General features: G+C 36.2%; 1 protein-coding gene across 1 annotated transcript in view; it reads left to right on the top strand.

Moving 5' to 3' along the window:
- Positions 1 to 1,043: 1,043 nt before the first annotated feature.
- Positions 1,044 to 21,109, top strand: part of LOC145693348 (uncharacterized) — a 240,992-nt gene continuing 220,926 nt past the window's right edge. The window contains exons 1-2 of the mRNA XM_081769265.1: positions 1,044 to 1,062; positions 9,204 to 9,262. Coding sequence (XP_081625391.1) covers positions 9,210 to 9,262 — 53 coding nt within the window. The 5' untranslated portion in view covers positions 1,044 to 1,062; positions 9,204 to 9,209. The remainder of the gene's footprint in view (positions 1,063 to 9,203; positions 9,263 to 21,109) is intronic.

Genomic DNA, 21,109 nt, shown 5'->3' with positions numbered 1-21,109 from the left:
GTTCTGGGAAGCGGACTAGTTACCGTGGTGGTAAACGCATTGGCACGGCACGCCGGGTTCGAGTATGTGATTGAATTCGCACCTATAGAGAATTTCGTGTATAAAAATTCGGTTGTTTCCTGCTTTCATTAATTTGTAAGAATAAGGGCAATTTAAACAAAGAATGGGATTTCTTGATAACCAACTTTATTAACAATAATTCACATTAATTACGTACGTAATTACATATTTATTTAAATTGAATGTAACTATATATGATAATCATGGACGTAGCCTGAACTTTTCACATAGATGTGCACGTTATAATTATAATTATAATATATATACCGGTATATCAAAAAGATGTAACCACAAAATCCCATTGACGCTACTGAGCCAGCGCGGCTTCACAAACATATTTAAAACTTGTCATATGGGTGCACAAAGGTAATTAAAGCAGAATTTTTATATCATGGGCATAAAGAGAGTTGAAGCCCACCTACCTTCTCATTATAACATTATCACGTGCTCTTCTTGTTGGGTTTTAAGTGTATTAAAAAAATCAGATAAAGTGTTATTCCAATTAATTAAAGAGATGCAGACAACAAAATTTTAGAAAGTGTTACAATTGAAGATTAAAAAAGATCAAACCATTTTATTACGGTGTGTCCAAAGCACAAATTCGATTAGTTTGTATATTTACACTCAATTTTACTATCAACTGGTTTTGTAAATACCATTGAATTTGGCAACATTGCTATATTTAAAGTAAATCATGTTGATTTGATTTGTCAATAGTATTTCTATATTTGCGTATTTTCAGCTTATAATTCAGTGAAATTCAATCGTTTTCTTTGTACATATGTAAAATGGCATCATTGTTAATGCAGTTATAACAAAACAAACATATACTGTAGTATGAATATTATAGTGTACATGGAAAACTGTTGCAATCTTAATTGCCTGAAGAACGTAAATTAAACTTACCTCCATGTTACTTAGATGGTTCGAATTTCAGTTTCAGAATATTTTGGAAAATGCAATCCAGGGTTCGATTTCCGGTGGGGACACTCGATCGGAAAGGTGAGATTTTTTCCGCAGTTTTCTTGTTCACAGCAGGCAAATACCTAATTGGTATCTAAGATAACTCTAAGGGCTCTTTCTCCTTCCTCGCTTCCTCGGGTAGTATGATCGCAAGTGGACATTATCCCTCATACGTGACAGGCTTAAAGGGCATAGATGACGAATCCCCAGAAAATAATTTCTAAATAACTTAACTATTTTCATTATTTATTTAAGAGAACAAACCTTCTACTTTATTTGGTCTTCGTAATATTCTACATCTTTATAGATGTGTATAACTTCTTGTGGAATAAATTTAGTCAGAGACAATTATTTAAGTGAAAGATTTTATGATCGTTAAGTCTTGAGTTAGTTGGAAATAACTTCTTTGTAACAGGACTTGATTTACCTTTTCTGAGGCCCGGAGCATGATTTTCTGTATGAGACCCCGTCTTACATTTAACAATCATCGTATTAGCGTTATTATCAATATAGCCAATGTTTAACTTACATTATACGTGAGGTTGAAGTGAAAAGCAACAAAAACTTCCGTTAGGTATAGGTATACTTACCAATAACAAATTTAGTACAGTAATTACAGTCCATTTTACACAACTTGTCCTTTCTAACAGTTGCTTTCCTGTTGTTTTTTTTCTTTCCTGCTCGTGGTTATAACAATCAGGCAAGAAGAACTGTTTCTATGGCAACAGCACGTTCAGCCAATTATAGTGGCTCATTTCTCTCGCGCTGCAATGGTAAGCATTCCACTCTTTCAGCTCGTTGCCAGTTTGAATATAAACAAATGCACTTAGTTCTTTTTTGTGTCATTTAATTTTATAAAACTGAGATTTACTTGCAGGTAATAAATTCGTGTTTCAATACCCGACGCAAAAACTGGCAACATAGCATTGAGCGCCACGTGCGCGCAGCGAGCTGTCAGAAAAGACAAGTAGTATCACTTGCAGTATAACGTCAATAATAGTAGCTCACCTAAAATGATTTATTTCTTGCTTTAGCTTTCGAAATTTCATCAGTTACATCCTCAAAGTCCAGAGCACTTGTTACGACATTTTCAATGCAAAGAAGGTTAAGATAGTCCAATTTTTCCAGTGAGATGGTATTTTAAAGTCAATTTTTTATGCTCGTAGGGACAGAAAATGACTTTTCACGTGAACAGTTAGTGCACGGTAAAGTAAGATATAATTGCAATACTGTATCAGCATTTGTTAATGTATATCGTAGTCCGGGTTTTCTCAAATACTGTAGCTAAAGTGATGGATCGTCTGGTAGTTTTGAGTTCGACGCAACATTTGATAAACTGAACAAGTTCATTCCCAAAATTGTCTTCCAGTTCTTCTTTGTAGCAAACACAGAAAAGGTCTGTACTTTTATTCAATGCTCCTGTTGCAGCATCTTTCTTCTAAAGAAACATAAATTTATATTCTACAGTAGCATATGGTTTTCTTCCTCTTTCTAATTCAGTTAGAAGAGAATCACACACAGAGCATAGTGGAACTCCAAAATGAATGAGCGATACCGATTCCGTTATAGCACATATAGAAAGAATATATATAGCATGAGCATTTAGACACGTCTATTGATGGACAAATAATAACTATTGTTTGAATTTGGTTAATAAAGAACTACTTGGAAAATTTAAAGAGAAACTTAAAGGCTTTATAGTAGAAAAAGTTGTAGGTCTTAAATTCGAAATGTATGCCATTAAGAAAAACGGAGAGATAGAGATAATGAATATTAACCCTTTCGATACGAGAGGCCGAAAGTGATTCATACGAGTGAGTTACGCATTTAATCCTCTGTTGTGTAAACACTAATTAAATAATGGGAAGCCTCTTTCTATGTCTACTATGGTTGGACCAAAGTTTATCCTGTTTTTTTGCTGTGTCCAGTTTTCTTCCCAAATTTGAGCCCGAAAGGAAAAATTTTGGAAATTTTCGATATTTGATTTTTTAAAAAGTTTTTTCATCATAACTCCATTGGTTTTAGGGAGATCTAGTTACGAGTTGTTGATATATACCTCATATGGATAAATAATTTTTTAGACCATTTTGAAAACCTCATAGTCAGTGTTAACAATTAGGGAAATTTATTATTTCCCTATTTTTGTGTCAGAAAATTCAAAATTTTCGAAATTTATGTTTAAATCCGTACCTATACATACCCTTTGGTGTGTGGGTTCCCTGGTTCGATCCCAGCTAGCGCCAAGTGGACTTTGTGATGGACAAACACTGTGTCCGTGTATTTTCGGGGTTCTCCCGTTTCCTCCCATTCTTCATTCCACCATTTCCTTCATTTCTCATCATCACCATCTCCCTTAGCCTAGCCGGCATAATCGTGGGACGTAAAACTCAAAGATTTATTATTTTTAATTCGATTTCATGTGTCATATTCTATACCTTATGAATGTTTGTAATCAGGGAAAGAATTCTGCTATACTTGGTACTCCTGAGCCAAAGAAATAAAACAAAATAACGACTGGAACAATAAACAGTGGAAGAGAGCACTCTGGACTGACTAATCTAAATTCTAGTTTTTCGCCTTCCATTGCCGGAAATTTGTGCATCTTCGTCTCGAACAGCACTTTTATCCCGACCGTGTGATATCTACAGTGAGACACAGAGAAGGTAGCATCACTGTTTTGGGATGCTTTACAGACTACCAAGTTGATAATTTAGTTCGAATTAATGTAATAATGGACAAAAATGTATTTCACAATGTTTAAGTGAGGCATGAAATTTCATCAGGAAGGCGTCTTTGGGGCAGTAACTTTGTACTACAGCAGGATTACCATCCTGAACATTCTTCCAAACTATGTAGATATTTTCTGCAATGCAAAGAAGACAGTACATTACTAACAAATGGAATAGTCGCCACAATCACCGGATTTTTTACCCATTGAGCTCTTTTAAGAAGAACTCGAGAGGACAATCCGTAAATAGATGCCAGCAAACACTGAAGATCTTTAGATGGCTCTTCAGAGGTATTGGAGTCGCATAACTTCGCAGAAGTTGGATAAGTTAATCAAACAAATGCCTGGAATTTGTCCAGGACTAAGGATCAACATTTCATTGAACGCAAACATACTCAGTAAGTTTGTCTCGGTGAAAATAGGACCATATGTTTTAATTTCTTTATATGAGCAATGATGTTTAATTTACAGACCAAGTCCAACAAACTGGGTTTTGTATGAACCGTCTTTTTTTCTTTCTTTCTTTGAAAATTCTGAAAAATCAGTAGTGTGCTTAGACTTTTGATATATAATTTTTTCAGCCTGTAAGTCATATATGTACCAGGCGTTCCAGCGTTATGCTGCAATATATATATATATATATATATATATATATATATATATATATATATATATATATATATATATATATATATATATATATATATATATATATATATGTGTGTGTGTGTGTGTGTGTATTTTGCAGCATAACGCTGGAACGCTTGGTACATATATGACTTACAAGCTGAAAAAAAAAAAAACACGTGGTGATAAGACACGAAAAGGATGAGAAAAGGATAACACGTAAAAATAATCGAAATAAACCTATCATGGTGTCGAATCAGTAGTTGTTTTCGAGTTTGCCGATCTTTAAATTTGGGTGATCACTAAAATTGCCAAAAATTAATACTTGGAAGGTGTACGCTATACATATGTATGTACGCTATGTACGTAGAACTGTAGAAAGAAGCGTACTTCATTACTCGTTCAATAATTTGGGAACTATATTATAATTTATGCTATATTGAAAGCTACGTCCGTGGTAGATAAGACAGTGATGTAAATTTGGCTGGGCCATCTTACTGCCTAAATTGTCCATTATAATATTTTGGAAGAAGTACGTTGTGATTCATCGGAACTGTAATGTAGCTTATGAAACTTAGAACAACATAGTGTGGTGGGCTAAAGTGAACGTGTTGGGCATAGCCAGATTTCGAAATTAAAATACTTAAATATTCGCACCACAATGGTGGAGTGCCCTTAATGGACAGTCCCAAGAAGTATTTAAATAAAGTAATTAACAGAAGTTATGTAAATGAATTACATTAATTACTTTTGATTACTTAAAATTTTAAAGAGATAAAAAAATATTCGGTAGAGCCTTTTTTTTTTAAAAGAATTACGTGATCTGTAAATATACAAAATACTCTTTAACTCAGGTAATCAGTGGCTTTACTTCAACACAGATGCTCCATTGAAATGGTCAGCTTACACCATACACCCTTGTCTGTTCATGTTCTTGTCATGCTGTAAAAGAAAAAGATTTGCGAAATTTTCCACATACCTTAATTGATGTCTGGAATCCATATATCATACAGATTTTATACACTGATATTCACACACACAAACAAAATATTTTATATTCACACGAATTTTAAAATGAAGTGACCGGTCGATAAAAATATAATGAATTATTAATTTCTTTTAATGAAAATTTGGCCTTTATCTTTTTTTGTACATAGTTCGTGCACGTGTTGTCTGGATGTGTTCGTCATTGTCTTCTTCCTTCAATCCTCTCTCTTCTCGCTGAAGTTCGCTCGGAATCCTGGAACCTCCTAGATGATATCAATTGCTGCTACTAGCCGCTGCTCTTGTTGTTTCTTCGCTGCACTGCCTCTTTCTTAGCATCTGTGGATGATTCTCATCTGCATTGCCGGATTCCTCAAAGTCTCTGGAAATGTGCTGTCTCTACGGTCCAGTTTCAAAGTTCACACTACACTGGTCAAATATGATGCACGTTAAATTTCACTATTTGGATGATTTTTATTTATTTATTTATTTATTTATTTTTTTATTTTTTTTTTATTACACGGCGGACTACATATGAGAGTTACACGCTAGTAGTCATTGTCCTAGCTGCAGATTCAAAACTCAGTCTCTGCCTTAAAAAAAAAAAAAAAAAATCTAACTCTCCTTTTTTTTAACATCTCGTTTCGCAACATGCGTTGCCCGTAAAGCATACACCGAGATGACGTTAACTTCTGAGACAGACTTAAGACAGTTGATGTTTCAGATCGAGACGAAGAAAATAAACTCAATCTCGAGTAACGTCGCGATTCTGCTATATAAATGTGCCTATCTCACAAAACAGACCATTGTCACAATGAGTCTTGCACTAACTATTACAGAGGATGACCTCTGTGTATCGCGTCTTAACAATAGGCTCATAATCAACACAAACTTCTTCACGGCTTTGCGCAGCATTTGCTCGTATATCGAAATAAAATTGTAAAATGTAATGCAGTTGTACGGAAACTTCAGCTATCTTCGCGGCGTCTGGTTCTATATGTACAAACTTCTGCTGTCAAATGACGTTATGCCTGACCAGCTGCAACTCATATACTTTGAGATTTAAGATACTAATGCCATCTCAAGCGCAAAAGGCTCAGTTTTTAAACGAACTTATATATGACTTTGACCTCAAAAAATTGTCAAGATAATGCACCCTTCCAAATACATTCATAGGACCTAAAACTCATCGTGAGGATAAAAACCTTCGAAATTTGAATTTTCGCGAATCTTTTACTGATTCAAAAGTTCGAGATGGACCGCCCAAACTTTCAGAGATAAATGCTATGGTCCTCTATGTATCACTCTTTCAATTTTAAGGGGGTTAACCAGTGGACCCATGCCAGAAGAAAAGGATTGGTCCTATATATCCGTGGAGCATTGCCCCTGATCCCTGAAGGGAAAGGCAAAAGAACTAAAGTAACGCAAGTACTACTATAGTGCTTTTTTGATGCTTTCTTGCTATGTCACAGTGGAGGTGTAGGCAGTTTGATTGCGCCATCGTCGTAATTTAATGTCAGGTACGCTCTCCTCTCATTACCGCTTTTGTTGGTTGCTTTTTATTTAGTATTAGCTGATATGCCCATTCTTCGCACGGGGGAAATGTTTATAGGAGATAGGTGACTCGCAATTAATTGTTTTGTGACTATTTAATAAGTTTCGTACTTTTATGTATAAAGTGCACGGTTATGCAAGAATGGAAAATTTGGTGAACGGAAATTCATTTTTTTTAAAAAAAACCAACAATAATGCTATTAAATTCGAATGAAGAAAATTGTAGTAAAAGGAAAGTCTGGTTTGTATTGAATGTTATTTTCATTTTATTTCATACTTAACTAAGTTGTTTTATTACAATACTTGCTTATAAACTACATTTGTTATCTAGTGGCTAATTACCTCCTCTTTTACGTTTCAGCATTCCGTTTAACGTTATTATTACTTAACACTCTTAAATTCCATTTAATACACTGTTCACTATGTTTTTCCTTTAGCAATTTACTTTCACCTGTCACGTTTTAAACATATCACTGGTATACAATTAACTGTCTGGCAATTTCACTTTACCTTGATCCGATCTTATATTTTAGAAGTTTCCCTGGCATATATTTAATTTCCAATTTATTGAGAGTAATTCATTTCCTATAAACGTATTTTCCTTGTGCGAAGAACGGACATTTTAGGTACTTTGTGATAATTCTGAAACCATCATTGTATTTTCAACGATGTCTCTAGACATTATATCTTCTTCTTTTAAAGAAACTTGCAAATAAATGTAATGGCCCAGACTCCGGTTCATCGTTGCCTGTTAACTTTCATAGGTGCTATTTGAGCACACTGGTGCCAAAGAGCATTAAAAAATTTGAAGATGAACTTACATGTATTTAACTTTCTGTCAATGTATCTCCCAGAAAAGTTATTTCTCAGTAATCTATAATTTTAGTTAATTATGCTTCTGAATAAGTAATTCTTACCGTAACTCTGAAACACGTTTCTTTGTGGAAATGGTGTCGCTACTCTAGACTCTTCTTGTGTTCGCGCATAGGGATACTCAACCTGAAACAGGTACACTTCAGGGGCGCCACAAAGATAATTGTGTTTAGATATGGAAGGCAGCCTTTAATAGAAGTAGTAGTACAAATAGTAATAGTAGTAGTTGGTAGTAATAGTGGTAGGAGTTGTAACAGTAGAACAAGTAGTAGTAGTACAAACAGTAGTAGTAGTAGTTCATAGTAGTAGTAAGTAGTGTTAGTAGTAGTACAAATAGTAGTAGTAGCCCGGATTAGGTTAGGTTAAGATAGGTTCTGTTGTCTGGCTCCCATCATCTAGATATAACCCCACCATTTTCCTTTCAAAACATTAAATAGGTTAAGAAGAACCTGAACATAATGATACCTGTAAACTTGAATTAAAATGATCCCGTATTCTTAATGTGTACCTTCCTATGGGTGCACATTCTAAAATATTTTCGAACCTATAGGAAAATAATATAACATGCTGGCATATTCTGCAACAATTTCGAACATTCTGGAACATTCTAGAACTTCCTGGATCATTCTAGAAGGTTGTAGAGATCCTGAAAGTTCTAGAACATTCTCGAACCTTTGGGAAACTTCTATAACAGTCTGTAACATTTTCCAAGATTGTTGATAATTCTAGAACATTCTGGAATATTCGATCAATAATGATCTGTGTAGAAAGAAAAGCAACATTGAAATTGAAAATAAAGAAATGCACGCAATGTCGTTAAAATTAAACCGTTTTTTTTTTTTTTTTTTTTTTTTTTTTGCACAGTAACACAGTTGGTAGAGCGTTTTCTCCCTCTAGGACCCCTGCTGGTCCAAACCGAAACCTTCTTCATGGATGAGAGATACCATATAACTCTCGTGGAGCTCTGGGTCTTGGTTTCGGTGCCTTTGTGGCACGCACGGACAAACCACACTTACTTTTATTGTATATATTAATGTGCAACTGATTTCTGTGCAGATGTTCGTGGATCTCTTTTATCTTGTAATTCGGGTTCCCCTTGCAGTTGACTCTACCGGTGCACCACTACTACTACTACTATTACTACTACTGTGTGGGTGGGTTTCCTCGGGGTTCTCCCGTTTCCTCCCACTTTCTTCATTCCACCACCATTTCATTCATTACTCATCATCACCGTCTCCTTTAGCCTAACCGGCATATGCGTGGGACGTAAAACTCAGATTTACTACTACTACTACTACTATTACTACTTTTTTTTTTCTTATTATTATTGTGAAAATGGATATATTTTGTATGTGTGGTTCATAATTCCAGAAACTTATATAATAGTACTTGGTATTTTCTTTGTCATTTCTAGTTCAAGATGAGCAGATTTTCTAGTGATTCAGACTCAGCAAGTAGCAGTAGAAGAAAAAGGTATGCAGGAAAAAGTAAAGGAAGGTAAGTTTTAATGACGCTGTCTGTAGTGTAATTCTTGTATTGGGTGCTTGTAGGAAAGAATAATTCGTTCGGTTCTGCATAATGGCCTTCCAGCAGTTTATAGCATAGTTTTGATCTAATATCATCTTCAGTCCGTTCTCCCAAAGCTGAACAAAAATGGATATTTAGGATTAAGGTAAAATATATTAGTAATTCTCTTCTCGACACATGGAGTTGCCTTCAGAGCCCTTCACTTTTAGCCCCGGCGTAAGCGTACGGGAGCTTATAGTTTCACTTCAGGTGTGTATATGCTCTTTATTTTTCGATAGCTACTGACTGGATTAAAACGAAATTTGGTGGGAAAATTGCTCATCATCTGAAGGTTAAAGATTGCTATATTTGCAGGCCGAGCTATCCCAGGGACAGGTTCAGCTCGACAACAGAGACTGTATTACAGAGCTTTGCCTCCCGGAAACTTCTTAGTAAGGTTCACTGCGGGTTGTACATCATTTCAGTGCCCCTGAAATTAAATAAGCAATCATGGACTAACATTATCTCATTACAAGTATATCTGATTGTCGCCTGCAAAGCTTGTGACAGACGTCGAATACAGAGCTTCAGTGATGGTGTCTGATTGGAGTTTCCTTTATGAAATATTAATATTTTAAAATTGATTTGTGGAAAGAACGTATAAACAAGGACTGGGAACCGTATAATTTCCTTTTGTACTGTTCCCTTCCCTTTCCGTCTGACTTCCTGAACTCCTTTCAAGTCCATTCTGTTTTTCTAACCAGCTTGTTACCTGTTTGAATGTTCCTGATCCATAAAGACTCGTATTTCCTGTTCCTGAGCCATATTTCATATTTATTTTGCTTTGCTGAAGTTATGCAAGTTATGAGTCGTTCCGAGGCTTTTCTGAACTTCCCTGAGCGACTGAATACTTTTACAGGATGAAAGTTTAGCTCCTCTCCAAAGTTTTAAGCTGAAGGACTATCCCGTCTTGGTTGATCCGATTTCTTGTTCAGTATAATTACAGGTAAGCTAAAAGAGCTGGTCATAAGTTGTTTGGCACTAATTTTACTGTATTAACAAAGAAAGTAACAGCAAATATTTGCATGAGTCTGTTTCCGACTTTCAGCTTTATTTTGTCAGAAATACAGTGCATACTTTAAACTCAGCAATAAGTTACTGTACGCTGTACAATTCTGTTCACAAAAACCAAGACTGCCTTCCAGAAACAGTCTAAGAAGTTGAACCTAGATTTTTACGTCCCTTAGGTCTGCTTACAAGAGAAATGTTTTCCCTTCATTCTGTTATGGAGCCATATACGTATTCTTTAATAGAAATAGATCATCTGAACATTGCTTCTAAGTAAATATACAGTGGCATGTAGAAAACAGTCGTAAAATATGACAAAAAAGGAGCTGAAAGTTAAAAAGTAGCATACTGCATGATGCCCGATTCAAGGCTTGTAGAGGGCACACCGTCAACAGAACAGTAACAGAGACAAACGGAAGGGAATCGAGAGTCATATGTTCTTGGTATAGTGGATAGGATCATGGAGCAGTGTGCCACTGCTCATTTGGAGATGAGTTCGAATGTGTTTATAAAAATACATGATTTATTTATTTATTTATTTTATAAAGAATCTGCATTATTGAGAAGGAGCATCCGTGTATTAGTGTATATCACAGCTATGTAATATAGTATATTAGAAAATACTTATTTAAAATAATCTTAACTCGTTTTCCTTTTGTCTTAAGCACAAAGCAATGTAGAAACATGTTTATCCTAGAAAGTAATTCGTTAGTATTTTACGCATAGGAAATCATCGTAGAAGAAAATAAGTGACCATCAAATTATCAGTACTAGCGGAAGTGTCTGTTCTAAGCACGGGAAGAATAACGTGTATTAAATATAAAAATGGAAATTTGAATATTGTAGAAATTGTCCTCTTTTTCCCTTAAGATTTTGAATTTTCGAAAACGCTGAATCATGTATTTTTTAGTAAACATATTGTGTACCGAAGAGCGTACGCCCAATTTCCTTCCCCCTTTTTGGGAGCAGAGTTCTCGAAAATGGTGAAACGTATACGAGGTGTGTCTCAAAAGTCATAAAATAGTTTTTTTTTTTTTTTTTTTTGCCACGCCCCGACACGTCGTAGTACATTCGTGCGTGTTAAGTAAGGTGGGCGGGACCCTCAGCATTGCAGCGCACCCTAGGTCAGTCTGCTCCGAATATCGGTGGCGTCAGGATCGTTGATTTAGTGCACTCCTGTTTTGAGACCACATCATGGAGGATAATTTTGAACAACGTTGAGCGACCAATTTTTGCACAAAACTCGACTGAGCGCTGCAGAAACTCATGAGCTGCTTAAACAAGCGTACAGGGAGTCTGCTCTTGCTATGTGCAAGTTACGAGGTGGATAGGAAGTTTAAGGGAGCGATGAACAGGTGGACAATGACCTCATCTCTGGACAGCCATTAACAATCCGAATTGATGAACATGTGATTCGTTGTAAGATACACGAATTTTCGATATTAAAATTTTCCTTTTTTTTCCCTCTTGGATGTCGCAAAAAATAGAAGAGGCGAACAGAAATAGCAAAGTCTCCCTTTCTTTTCCCTTTGCTTTCAAGAACCAGCTGCTATGTTAGCTCATCACTCCCTCTTGCCGTAATAAGGAATCCAGGGTTGGATAGCCAACACGTTGCGATTGAACTGTCTTAGCGCAATTAAAATAAATTGCATTGCCTTAAGAAAATTCTAAGTCCAACCCAATTGCATACTCGGTGGCAGATATAGTGTCTAAGGAACGGAAGTAACAGTTGTGAACAGTAATATAGAATATTCAGCTTTTGGTACTGTTATAAAAATAGGTCTACAAACACATTAAATAGAAACCTTTCCCATAAGGAAGGACTTGTAAATAAGATTTTGTAAACCCATAACTGGAAGAAGCAGCTGTGAGTTAACGAATGACTATTCCTAATGTTTTCTCAGATTTACCCTTATAGAGTGTGAAGAATGTAGAATGGTACTAGTTAACATTTGTGTGTAATCCCGAGTGAAAAAATAGTAACTTTAAAGTAGGAGAAGAGATTAGCTGCTTGCTTCCCAACCAAAAAGGGTACTTTAAAACTTCAGAGACGTTCTCCAAGCGTCAGTCGACGTTTACACTTTCCACCTTGTAGGACCGTGTGTGTGTGTGTTGGTGTCCTCGTTGAACTTAGCGTTGTTAGGATTGTCTTCTGCAGATTAATTTTCGTACTTCATCTCTTTCGACCTATAATTCCAAATTCTTTCGATTGCTCTATAGGAGTGTTCGACTCATTTCAGTTTCCGATTTGAAGTTTCAATTCCATATTCTGTGGACATTAGCGATTACATCTCATTTGTATAAGTGAAGTTTTCAGTACAACAATTGAATAAGACTCTGCTATCTCGTGAAAATTATTACTTATACGATTAAGACGTTTAGCGTTCATATACCGGAAACGAGAGTATTCTTGTATTCGTTTCCATTTAATCAATGAACTTTTATTTATCTATTTCTACGAAATAGTAACTTTTCATTTAAAAACAAAATCTGTCACAACGTCTGACAATAGAAGTAGAGGAAAGCCTCGAAGATTGTCAGGATTGGTGATCTGTCGAACCGCTCCATCGCTCGACGCATTGCAAAATTAAATTGGTGGCAGCCGGCGTGATCAAAGTTAATACTCTCATTGTTAGAAGTAAAGTGTTCTTCAATAACATCACACCGTACACTCGGTACCGATAGAGCAATTACATTAAGACAATCCACACGCAAGTTCGAAGAACAGTGTCGGTAAAACGCAGCAACCAGAATTTCTAGGAGTGGGACTCTTGTATAGAGAAAATTAAAGAGTTGGATAGCAAGGACTGAAAAGTCCCCCAAAGCAGTGGATACAAGTGCAAGTACCAGATTGTGAGAGAAGGAATGTTTAAGTTTGAAACAGAAGACAGAGTGGTGGAAACAACAGGCATCCAACTGGAACTTGCAGCATCTTGTTTTGACGCCCCTAGCAGTACTATAGTAGCAGCAGACCGAGTGTAGCAGCGCCAGGCACTGGTCAGCACCGTCATCGCAAATACAGCAGCAGCAGCGGCAGAGTATACACCCTAACTTTTCAACGCCACCGTATAGGCAACAGGATCTCAAAGGGCACCCATTAATCACCATCAACATCAGGTGTGTGGGGTCTAGTGCGCCGTATTGCAGTGGGTGAGTACAATAGTTCATTAAGTTCTTAGTATTGTGAAAGCAGTTTCCTTGAAAGCTGTGATTGTGTTTAAAGTGGAATACGCGGAGTGTACAGATAATTACTACAAGTCCTAGGTCAAAAGTAAGTAATTAATTTTGTGACGCCCAAATTTCATAACTTATCCTTCCGAGGAGGAGGGCCCTTGGGTAAAATTCATTCGCGAATTATACAAGTTAGAAATTGTGGGGCAGTAAGTATTGAGCTCATCCTTCCGAGGAGGAGGTCCTGCGGGACAAATTTATTTGTGAATTATACGGGTTATCAATATCTAAAAGAAGGAAGGAAGGAAAGTTGGTTGTTGTATTATCTTATTATTTTCTTGTAAACTAGAAAGTACAAGATTCCGCCCTTAGAATGGCGTCTAGTTCTAGCGAACGAAATTCAGAAAGTAGTAATTCAACTACAAATAAGGAAAGTAATATTCCCAATGATTATTGTAGTTTAAATGAAGCATTGAAATTAATTATTGAACCATTTTCGGGTGACAGAGCTAAATTAAAACAGTTCATTGATAGCTGTGAAACTGCGATAGAACTAGTCCATCCTAGGGATAGAAATAAGTTACTTAAGTTCATTAAGTCAACAATAATAGGCGAACCGCGGAGTAGATTATTAGTGCGTACAGCCATAAAAAAGGACAAAAGTTAAAGAAATTCTAAAAGAAAAATACGAATCTCGCAGATCCATTGAATACTATGCTTGTTCGTTGTTTGCAGCATGTCAAATAAAACACGAAAACATAAGCACATGGGCAAGTAAAATTGATGCATTACAAACAGATTTAAAAACCAGCATCTCGCGTTTGCGCAGATGAAGAAATAGCAGGAACATTGGCTTTAATAGATCATTTATCTAAGCTTCTTTTATACAAAGACTAGCAGACGAACGAATCCAGTTAATCGTAAGGGAAAAACTTCAAAACTTCTGACTTTCGGAGACATTGTTGAATTTTGTCTCGAGGAAAAGTCATTGGAACTCTCGGAAATAAAACTCTTCCCCGGCAATGCGGATAAAATGCGTAATAGTAGTACTTTTAATCGCCAAATTTAATGGTGACAACCGAAATAACTCGAAAGAAGCACTAAGAAAGTTCTCCGTGAGTAGTGAAAATCGTGCGCATTTCACCCACGGAAACTCCCGGAAATTGTGCGTTCCGATGCCGTTCCACGAAAGAATGAAGGGGGAAAAACTCCCCACAGCTCCTTTCATAGGTTGCGATATTTAAATGATGATGTTTGTACTTGTTGTACAAGTTGCTATTAGGCCCTTGAAATAAGTCGGTAACCGCAAAAATGATAGTGAAGTTGCCACAGCGAAGCACACTATATTTTAAGCCCCATTGTTGTAAAAGTCGCTGTCCTAAAAATATGTTCGCAACCTGCAGCATCTTACTTAGTTCATGGTTGCAGGGAAAACACAAAGTGTATTAGATGTTGTTATAATAGAACACACATAAAAAGTAAAGAACATAACCAAAAGAAACACGAAATGAGGTGATAGATAGTAAAGGTAAAATTTTGGTATAATTTAAAGAACTGAATGAAGGGTTAAACATGATAATAGATACTGGTTCTGATATCAGCTATGTAAATTTAAGTAGTAGAAGTGATGACATACTGAGAAAAGTGAGACGACGTCAATAAACTGTTGTACAAGGTTTTAATAACTTTAAAACACATACAGTAGGGACTATTGACCTTCATTTGTTCATTAGTGGTCACGAGATAAAACACACTTTTCATGTGATGCCAGACGAAGTAATCAACACCTTCCATTCGGGAATATTAGGCAAAGATTTTCTCACCAAACATAACTGTAAAATTTATTTCGACCAAGGGTTGAAATTAAATGTACCCAGTGGTAGAAAATACAAAATACCTCCTAGATGCGAAATGATAGTAAAAATTGCAGTAGAAGAAAACGGAGTATGTGTTATTCCAGATTTACAATTAGATGAAGGTATATTTTTGCCAGAAGCATTGGTGAAAGCAGAAAATCATGAATGCTTCTCGTGCCTATTACACGTAAACGAAGAAGAAAAGGAAGTTACTATCCCTACATTAAGCATTGAAATTATCACTGACAGTCAAGCAAGTGACAACACTCCAATAATTTGTTCAGTAAATGACTGCAACACTGATAGTAGTAAATTAGAACAACGTCTAAACTTGTTGCAAAGTAATTTAAGATTAGATCATTTAAATGAAGAAGAGCGATCCGCTATCCTAGAATTATGTAAATAATATCACGATCTGTTTTATCTTGAAGGAGCTAAATTAACTTACACAGACACTATCGAGCATTCAATTCCAATTAAACCAGAATATAAAGGAGCCATAGTAACCCAAAAACCTTATCGCATTCCAGAACCGCATAAGGAAGAGGTACAAAAGCAAATTTCAAAATTGCTTGACGAAGATATTATTTCTCCAAGTAAAAGTCCTTGGAACTTTCCAATTTTAGTAGTTCCCAAAAAGCTTGACGCCTCAGGGAAACTAAAGTATCGTATCATAATCGACTACAAACGGCTCAACCTAATGACGTTTAGATCTTGCTATCCACTTCCACATATCATGGAAATTTTAGATCAATTAGGAAACTCAAATTACTTCAGCACGTTCGATTTAAGCAGCGGGTATATGCAATTGAAAATGAAACCTGAGGATAGGTGTAAAACAGCCTTCAGTACTCCGTACGGGCACTTTGAATTTAATCGTAAGCCTTTCGGTTTGTGTAGAACACCAGCTATGTTTCAAGAACTAATGGACATTGTGCTCTTAGGATTAACTGATTTGAAATATTTCGCGTATCTGGACGATTGCTGTACCTATTCTAGAGACCTTAAACAACACATCAGTCGCTTACAGGAAGTGTTCGACGGATTTCGAAAGCACAATTTGAAACTTCAATCAGACAAACGCGAATTCTTACGAAAAGAAGTAACCCATTTAGGACACAAAATAACGAGTGAAGGTTTCAAAGGTTTCAAGCCGGACCCTCGATTAGTAGAAGTCTTAAATTTCCTCACACCCAAGTGTGCCAAAGATGTCAAAGTATTTCAAGGCCTTGCGTCTTATAGATGATTTATAGAAAACTTCAGCAAAATTGCCAAACCATTGACAAAACTGCTAAAGCAGGACGTAAAATTCATGTGGAGCAACGAGCAGATGGTCGGTTTTCAAACACTTAAGGAAAAATTAACCTCTTCTCCGTTGTTACAATACCCCGACTTTAGTAAGCTATTTATTTTGACCACAGATGCTAGCGAATTCTCCATGGGCTCTATTCTCTCTCAAGGTAAATTAGGTTCTGATCGACCTATTGGCTTTGCCAGCAGAACGCTAAATCAAGCAAAAATGAATTATTCTACAACTGAACGTGAACTACTTGCAATAGTATGGGCTGCGAAATTATTTCGCCCCTATATCTTAAACAGACCGACAAATTTCGTCACAGATCACAAACCACTACTGTGGGTTTTTAATGTAAAGGATCCAAGTAGTAGATTATTAAAATTGTATATTTATTTGGAAGAATACACGTATCAAATAGTTTTTCGCGCAGGCGTGAAGAACAAGAATGCCGACGCTATGAGTAGAATCCAAGAATTAGAATCCGAACCAAGAGTCAAACTATTAGATAGTGAGACTCGATCTCAAATACTTACAGACAGTGGCGGCTCATGGAATAAAAGGTAGGGTGGGCCAAGCCTCAAGACAAATACTTTATGGTTACAACAACTACTACTAAGATATTATTGTTATTATTTGATCGTTAAGTGAATTGCTTAAAATGTCGAAATTGCAGTCAGAAAAACTCATCATACTAACACATTAAGTATGCTATATGTATATATATATATATAAACTAGATCGTTTTTGTGTTGAATTTCTTCATTGTGAAGAGGGCGCGGTGGCTCAGTGGTAGAGCGTTCACCTCCGGTGCTTGGGGTCCCTGGTTCGATCCCAGCTTGCGCCGTGTGGACTTTGTGTTGGACAAACACCGTGCTCGTGGGTTTTCTCGGGGTTCTCCCGTTTCCTCCCACTTTCTTCATTCCACCATTTCACTAATTTCTCATAATCACCGTCTCCTTTAGCCTAACCGGCATAAGCGTGGGACGTACAACTCAAAGATTTCATTTCATTTTTTTTCTTTATTGTGGAAATATAGTCTTCGTGTGTAGACAACATTGTTAGTGCATTGAATCTGTCTTGGCACATCGAATTCCTTAGACAAGTCTTCACCCTTTTTTTAATGTACTGAAACAACGTTATGATTCTGCTGTAGCTACAGGTGTTGTCAACACTATGCTTACTAATTTTAACACCTCAGAAAACGTATATCTTAAGTCATTGTCACGCAGAGATAGTAATAAATCACTGGTGTTATTAATTGCGCAAAGAATATCATTGTTGTATGCGGCCGATAGTTCGGATTTGAGCTTTTTTATGTTCAGCATCGGATAGGAACAGTATACAAGTGTTAAGTCACTTTCCTGCAATTAAGGTTTAAAAGTGGAAAAGTTCTGAGGATTCACTATTGAAAACGCGCGTAATACTTTCTAACAACACGCTTACTTTATTTATTTTCCACAACCACACGAAAACACAGAGGGGGATAACACAAAAGATACTAAGAAGATGCACATCTAAACTGAGGGATGGACACGCGGTTGATTTTGGATCCTTTCAGCAGAAGTAAGACAAGAGAGCAATGTCAAGGGACAAATAAGTGAAAGTGCGAAATAACCTCTCCTCTGCAGACAAGGCGAATTTTGGGCAACAAGCAAGCTTCAAACCTTTTCGTTCGGAAAGGGTCGGGTGCAATCGTGTGGAAGAGGGCCTACGATTCTTGGCCCATGCTATCTACATTCAAGCTGGGTTTTCACGTTGTTCGCTACATGAGTCTCAATGGAAGAAGATACTAAGTCCACACTGAAACAGCTAGGCCCTTTTTTCCGTTTATTTTATACGGACCGCGTGAATAGCGTGCCCATAAGCGTAAGTAGTGCATGGAAAAACTGATTTGAAGGTGTCAGAATGACTGTTTTTGGTTCAGAGGGAGATTATAGCAACAATACTAGCAGGATAGCATAAGATACTTACATTTTTCTACATTAATACAAAAACGATGGGAGGGCCGCCTCTGCTTACAGAATTTCATGACTCCAAATTGGCAGGTCACGAAGGAACTAAACGTACTTTTGAAAAAATCAAACAATACGTGGAATTTAATGGCATCCCGCAAATTGCATGGCCTAATTTGACCACAGAATTTTAAATGCACATAAGGCATTGTAATTCATGTCAATTAAACAAATTGAACCAAACGGCAATCAAAATGCCAATGATCATAAAGACAAATCCACAGTCTGTTTTCGAGAAAACCGCAATCGATATAGTGGGCCCCTTTCCCGAAACAGAAGAGAAAAACAAATATATTCTGTCTTTTCAGAATGAACTTTCTAAGTTCTTAGTCGCTGTGCCTATTCCCCAACAAGACGCGGAAACAGTAGCAAAAGCACTAGTAGAAAAAATAATTTTGATCTATGGAATTCCACAAATTATCAGATTATCAGATCAAGGTAGAAATTTTACCAGTGAAATTATGAAAAAAGTATGCAAATTACTTCAAATTAAGAAAATTCAATCAAGCCCCTTCAGGCCGCAAACAAATTAGTGGAACGAGCGCACTGCACCGTAGGTGAGTATCTTCGTCATTATGTATTTGAAAAACAAACTGATTGGGGTACCTGGCTGTCTTATGCAACATTTGCGGTCAACAAGACCCCTCACTCAATCACTTCATGCACCCCTCATGAGCTAATGTCCGGTAGGTTAGCTAACATACCGGGAGTATTACAGAGAAAACCTAATGAGTAGAGGCACGAGTTTTTCGCAATGCGCGATAAAACGAAATGCGTCAGAATTAAGTAATTTTCAGTTTCTTGGCGTTTTATGATATTCTATGTGTATTTTCATTGGTTTCCGTTGCGCGATAAAACGCGAAATTGGCAGTTTTGCGCGGAATTTCTAACAATACGCGATATAATGCGAAATTTTAAAAATACGTTTTCATTAATTTGGAAACGACAGTTTTCCGTTATAGAAACGGTAGAACGTGGCATGAACGGTGCATTTTGGGTGATTCGGACAGAGAACATGTAGGGCCTCTGTGATGAATAAACTAAAGCACACTTACGTATGTTACTAAGTGAAAAGAGGGCTAAGAGTGAAAAGTGTTGAATGTGACTTTTAAAAAATGCGCATAAAGATAATTCTTAAAGCTTTCTTCGCAAAGAAAAGACACCAAAACTATAGAAGTATATTATGCTTTGGGAAAGATATTTGATCCTTCTGTAATTGCATGTGGTAGTGAACCAGACATTGTTGCATTAAAAAAGTTTTTTAAAGCTTTTCCTTCATTAAAAAAAAATGCAAACATCTGATTATGAAGTACCGTATTTGGAGTCTTACAAAGTGCCCTATGAACTCTTGACAAGTGATTCATCTGGAAAGTGCAGTGAAATTAATATTTTGAATGGACAAAAATTCCGAAGTGATGATTGAAATTTGTTGTAAATGCACTTACATATGTGTAGCTTCCAACAAGCAATGCCAATTGTGATTGGTGATAAGTGACAAACGTACAACAATGTAGGAGGAAAATGTGGAAATATGTAACACGCTTATGTTTAATGCTTAAATGTAACTTGTCCCTATGTGTTTCTGAAGACAGCAAAACTTTCCTACTCTTAGTAAGTTTAGTTACTGATTTTCCTTCAGTTTGATTGATTTTTTTTTTTAAAATATAATTTTCTATAAGGGAAATTTACAATGTCAAGTGGAATATTCGGTGTAATTTGTTTTTAGGTAATTAATGGTTTATTTCCTTAGTGATCTATGAATAGAAGGAACAATTATAAAAAATGTCAGGGAATATCTTTTCCACAATAGCTACAAAATGCAAACTTTATGTGGAAAATGCGACAAAACGCGAAATACGAGAAACGAAACGCGAAGTTTTCAAATTCTTAGTTCGAAAAACTCGTTCCCCTACTAATGAGGTTAATTACGCATATGACGACTATGTCAAAGTATTGCGAGAACGTTTGCAAAGAAGTTATGATTTGGCAAGACAAAATGGGTACAAATTAGAGATGCAAAAAAGCCGGCTTTTTTGAATCGATGGTTTTTTGCACATAAAAAGCCAGCTTTTTTGGAAAAAAAAACGAGAATTTTGGAAATTTTGTTTTTTTTTTTTTTCATTTTCATGATTTTTCTGTTTAAATAGCTTTCGTATAGTATACTCTAAAGTTAAATAAGATTCCATGACCTGAATGCCATATTTCGCTCTGGAATTCACCGTCATGATGGATGCAGCACATGGTTTATGAATTAAAGTAAACATAAAGTACGTAGTATTTGAGGACAATTTTAGAAGCTATTTAACTTTATTTTAACTTCTGAATTATCGACATTTTTTCTTCTCTAGATCATTTCTTTTTAGTCATCCGTGTTTTACTTCTTAAAGCTTAGTACTCTAGTTTCTAGCAC

This window comes from Thermobia domestica, chromosome 8, assembly GCF_964235325.1.
Source record: "Thermobia domestica chromosome 8, izTheDome1.hap1.1, whole genome shotgun sequence".
In the NCBI taxonomy this organism is placed as follows: domain Eukaryota; kingdom Metazoa; phylum Arthropoda; class Insecta; order Zygentoma; family Lepismatidae; genus Thermobia; species Thermobia domestica.
The sequence above is the reverse complement of the archived record's forward strand: the minus strand, read 5'-3'. Positions and strand labels throughout refer to the sequence as shown.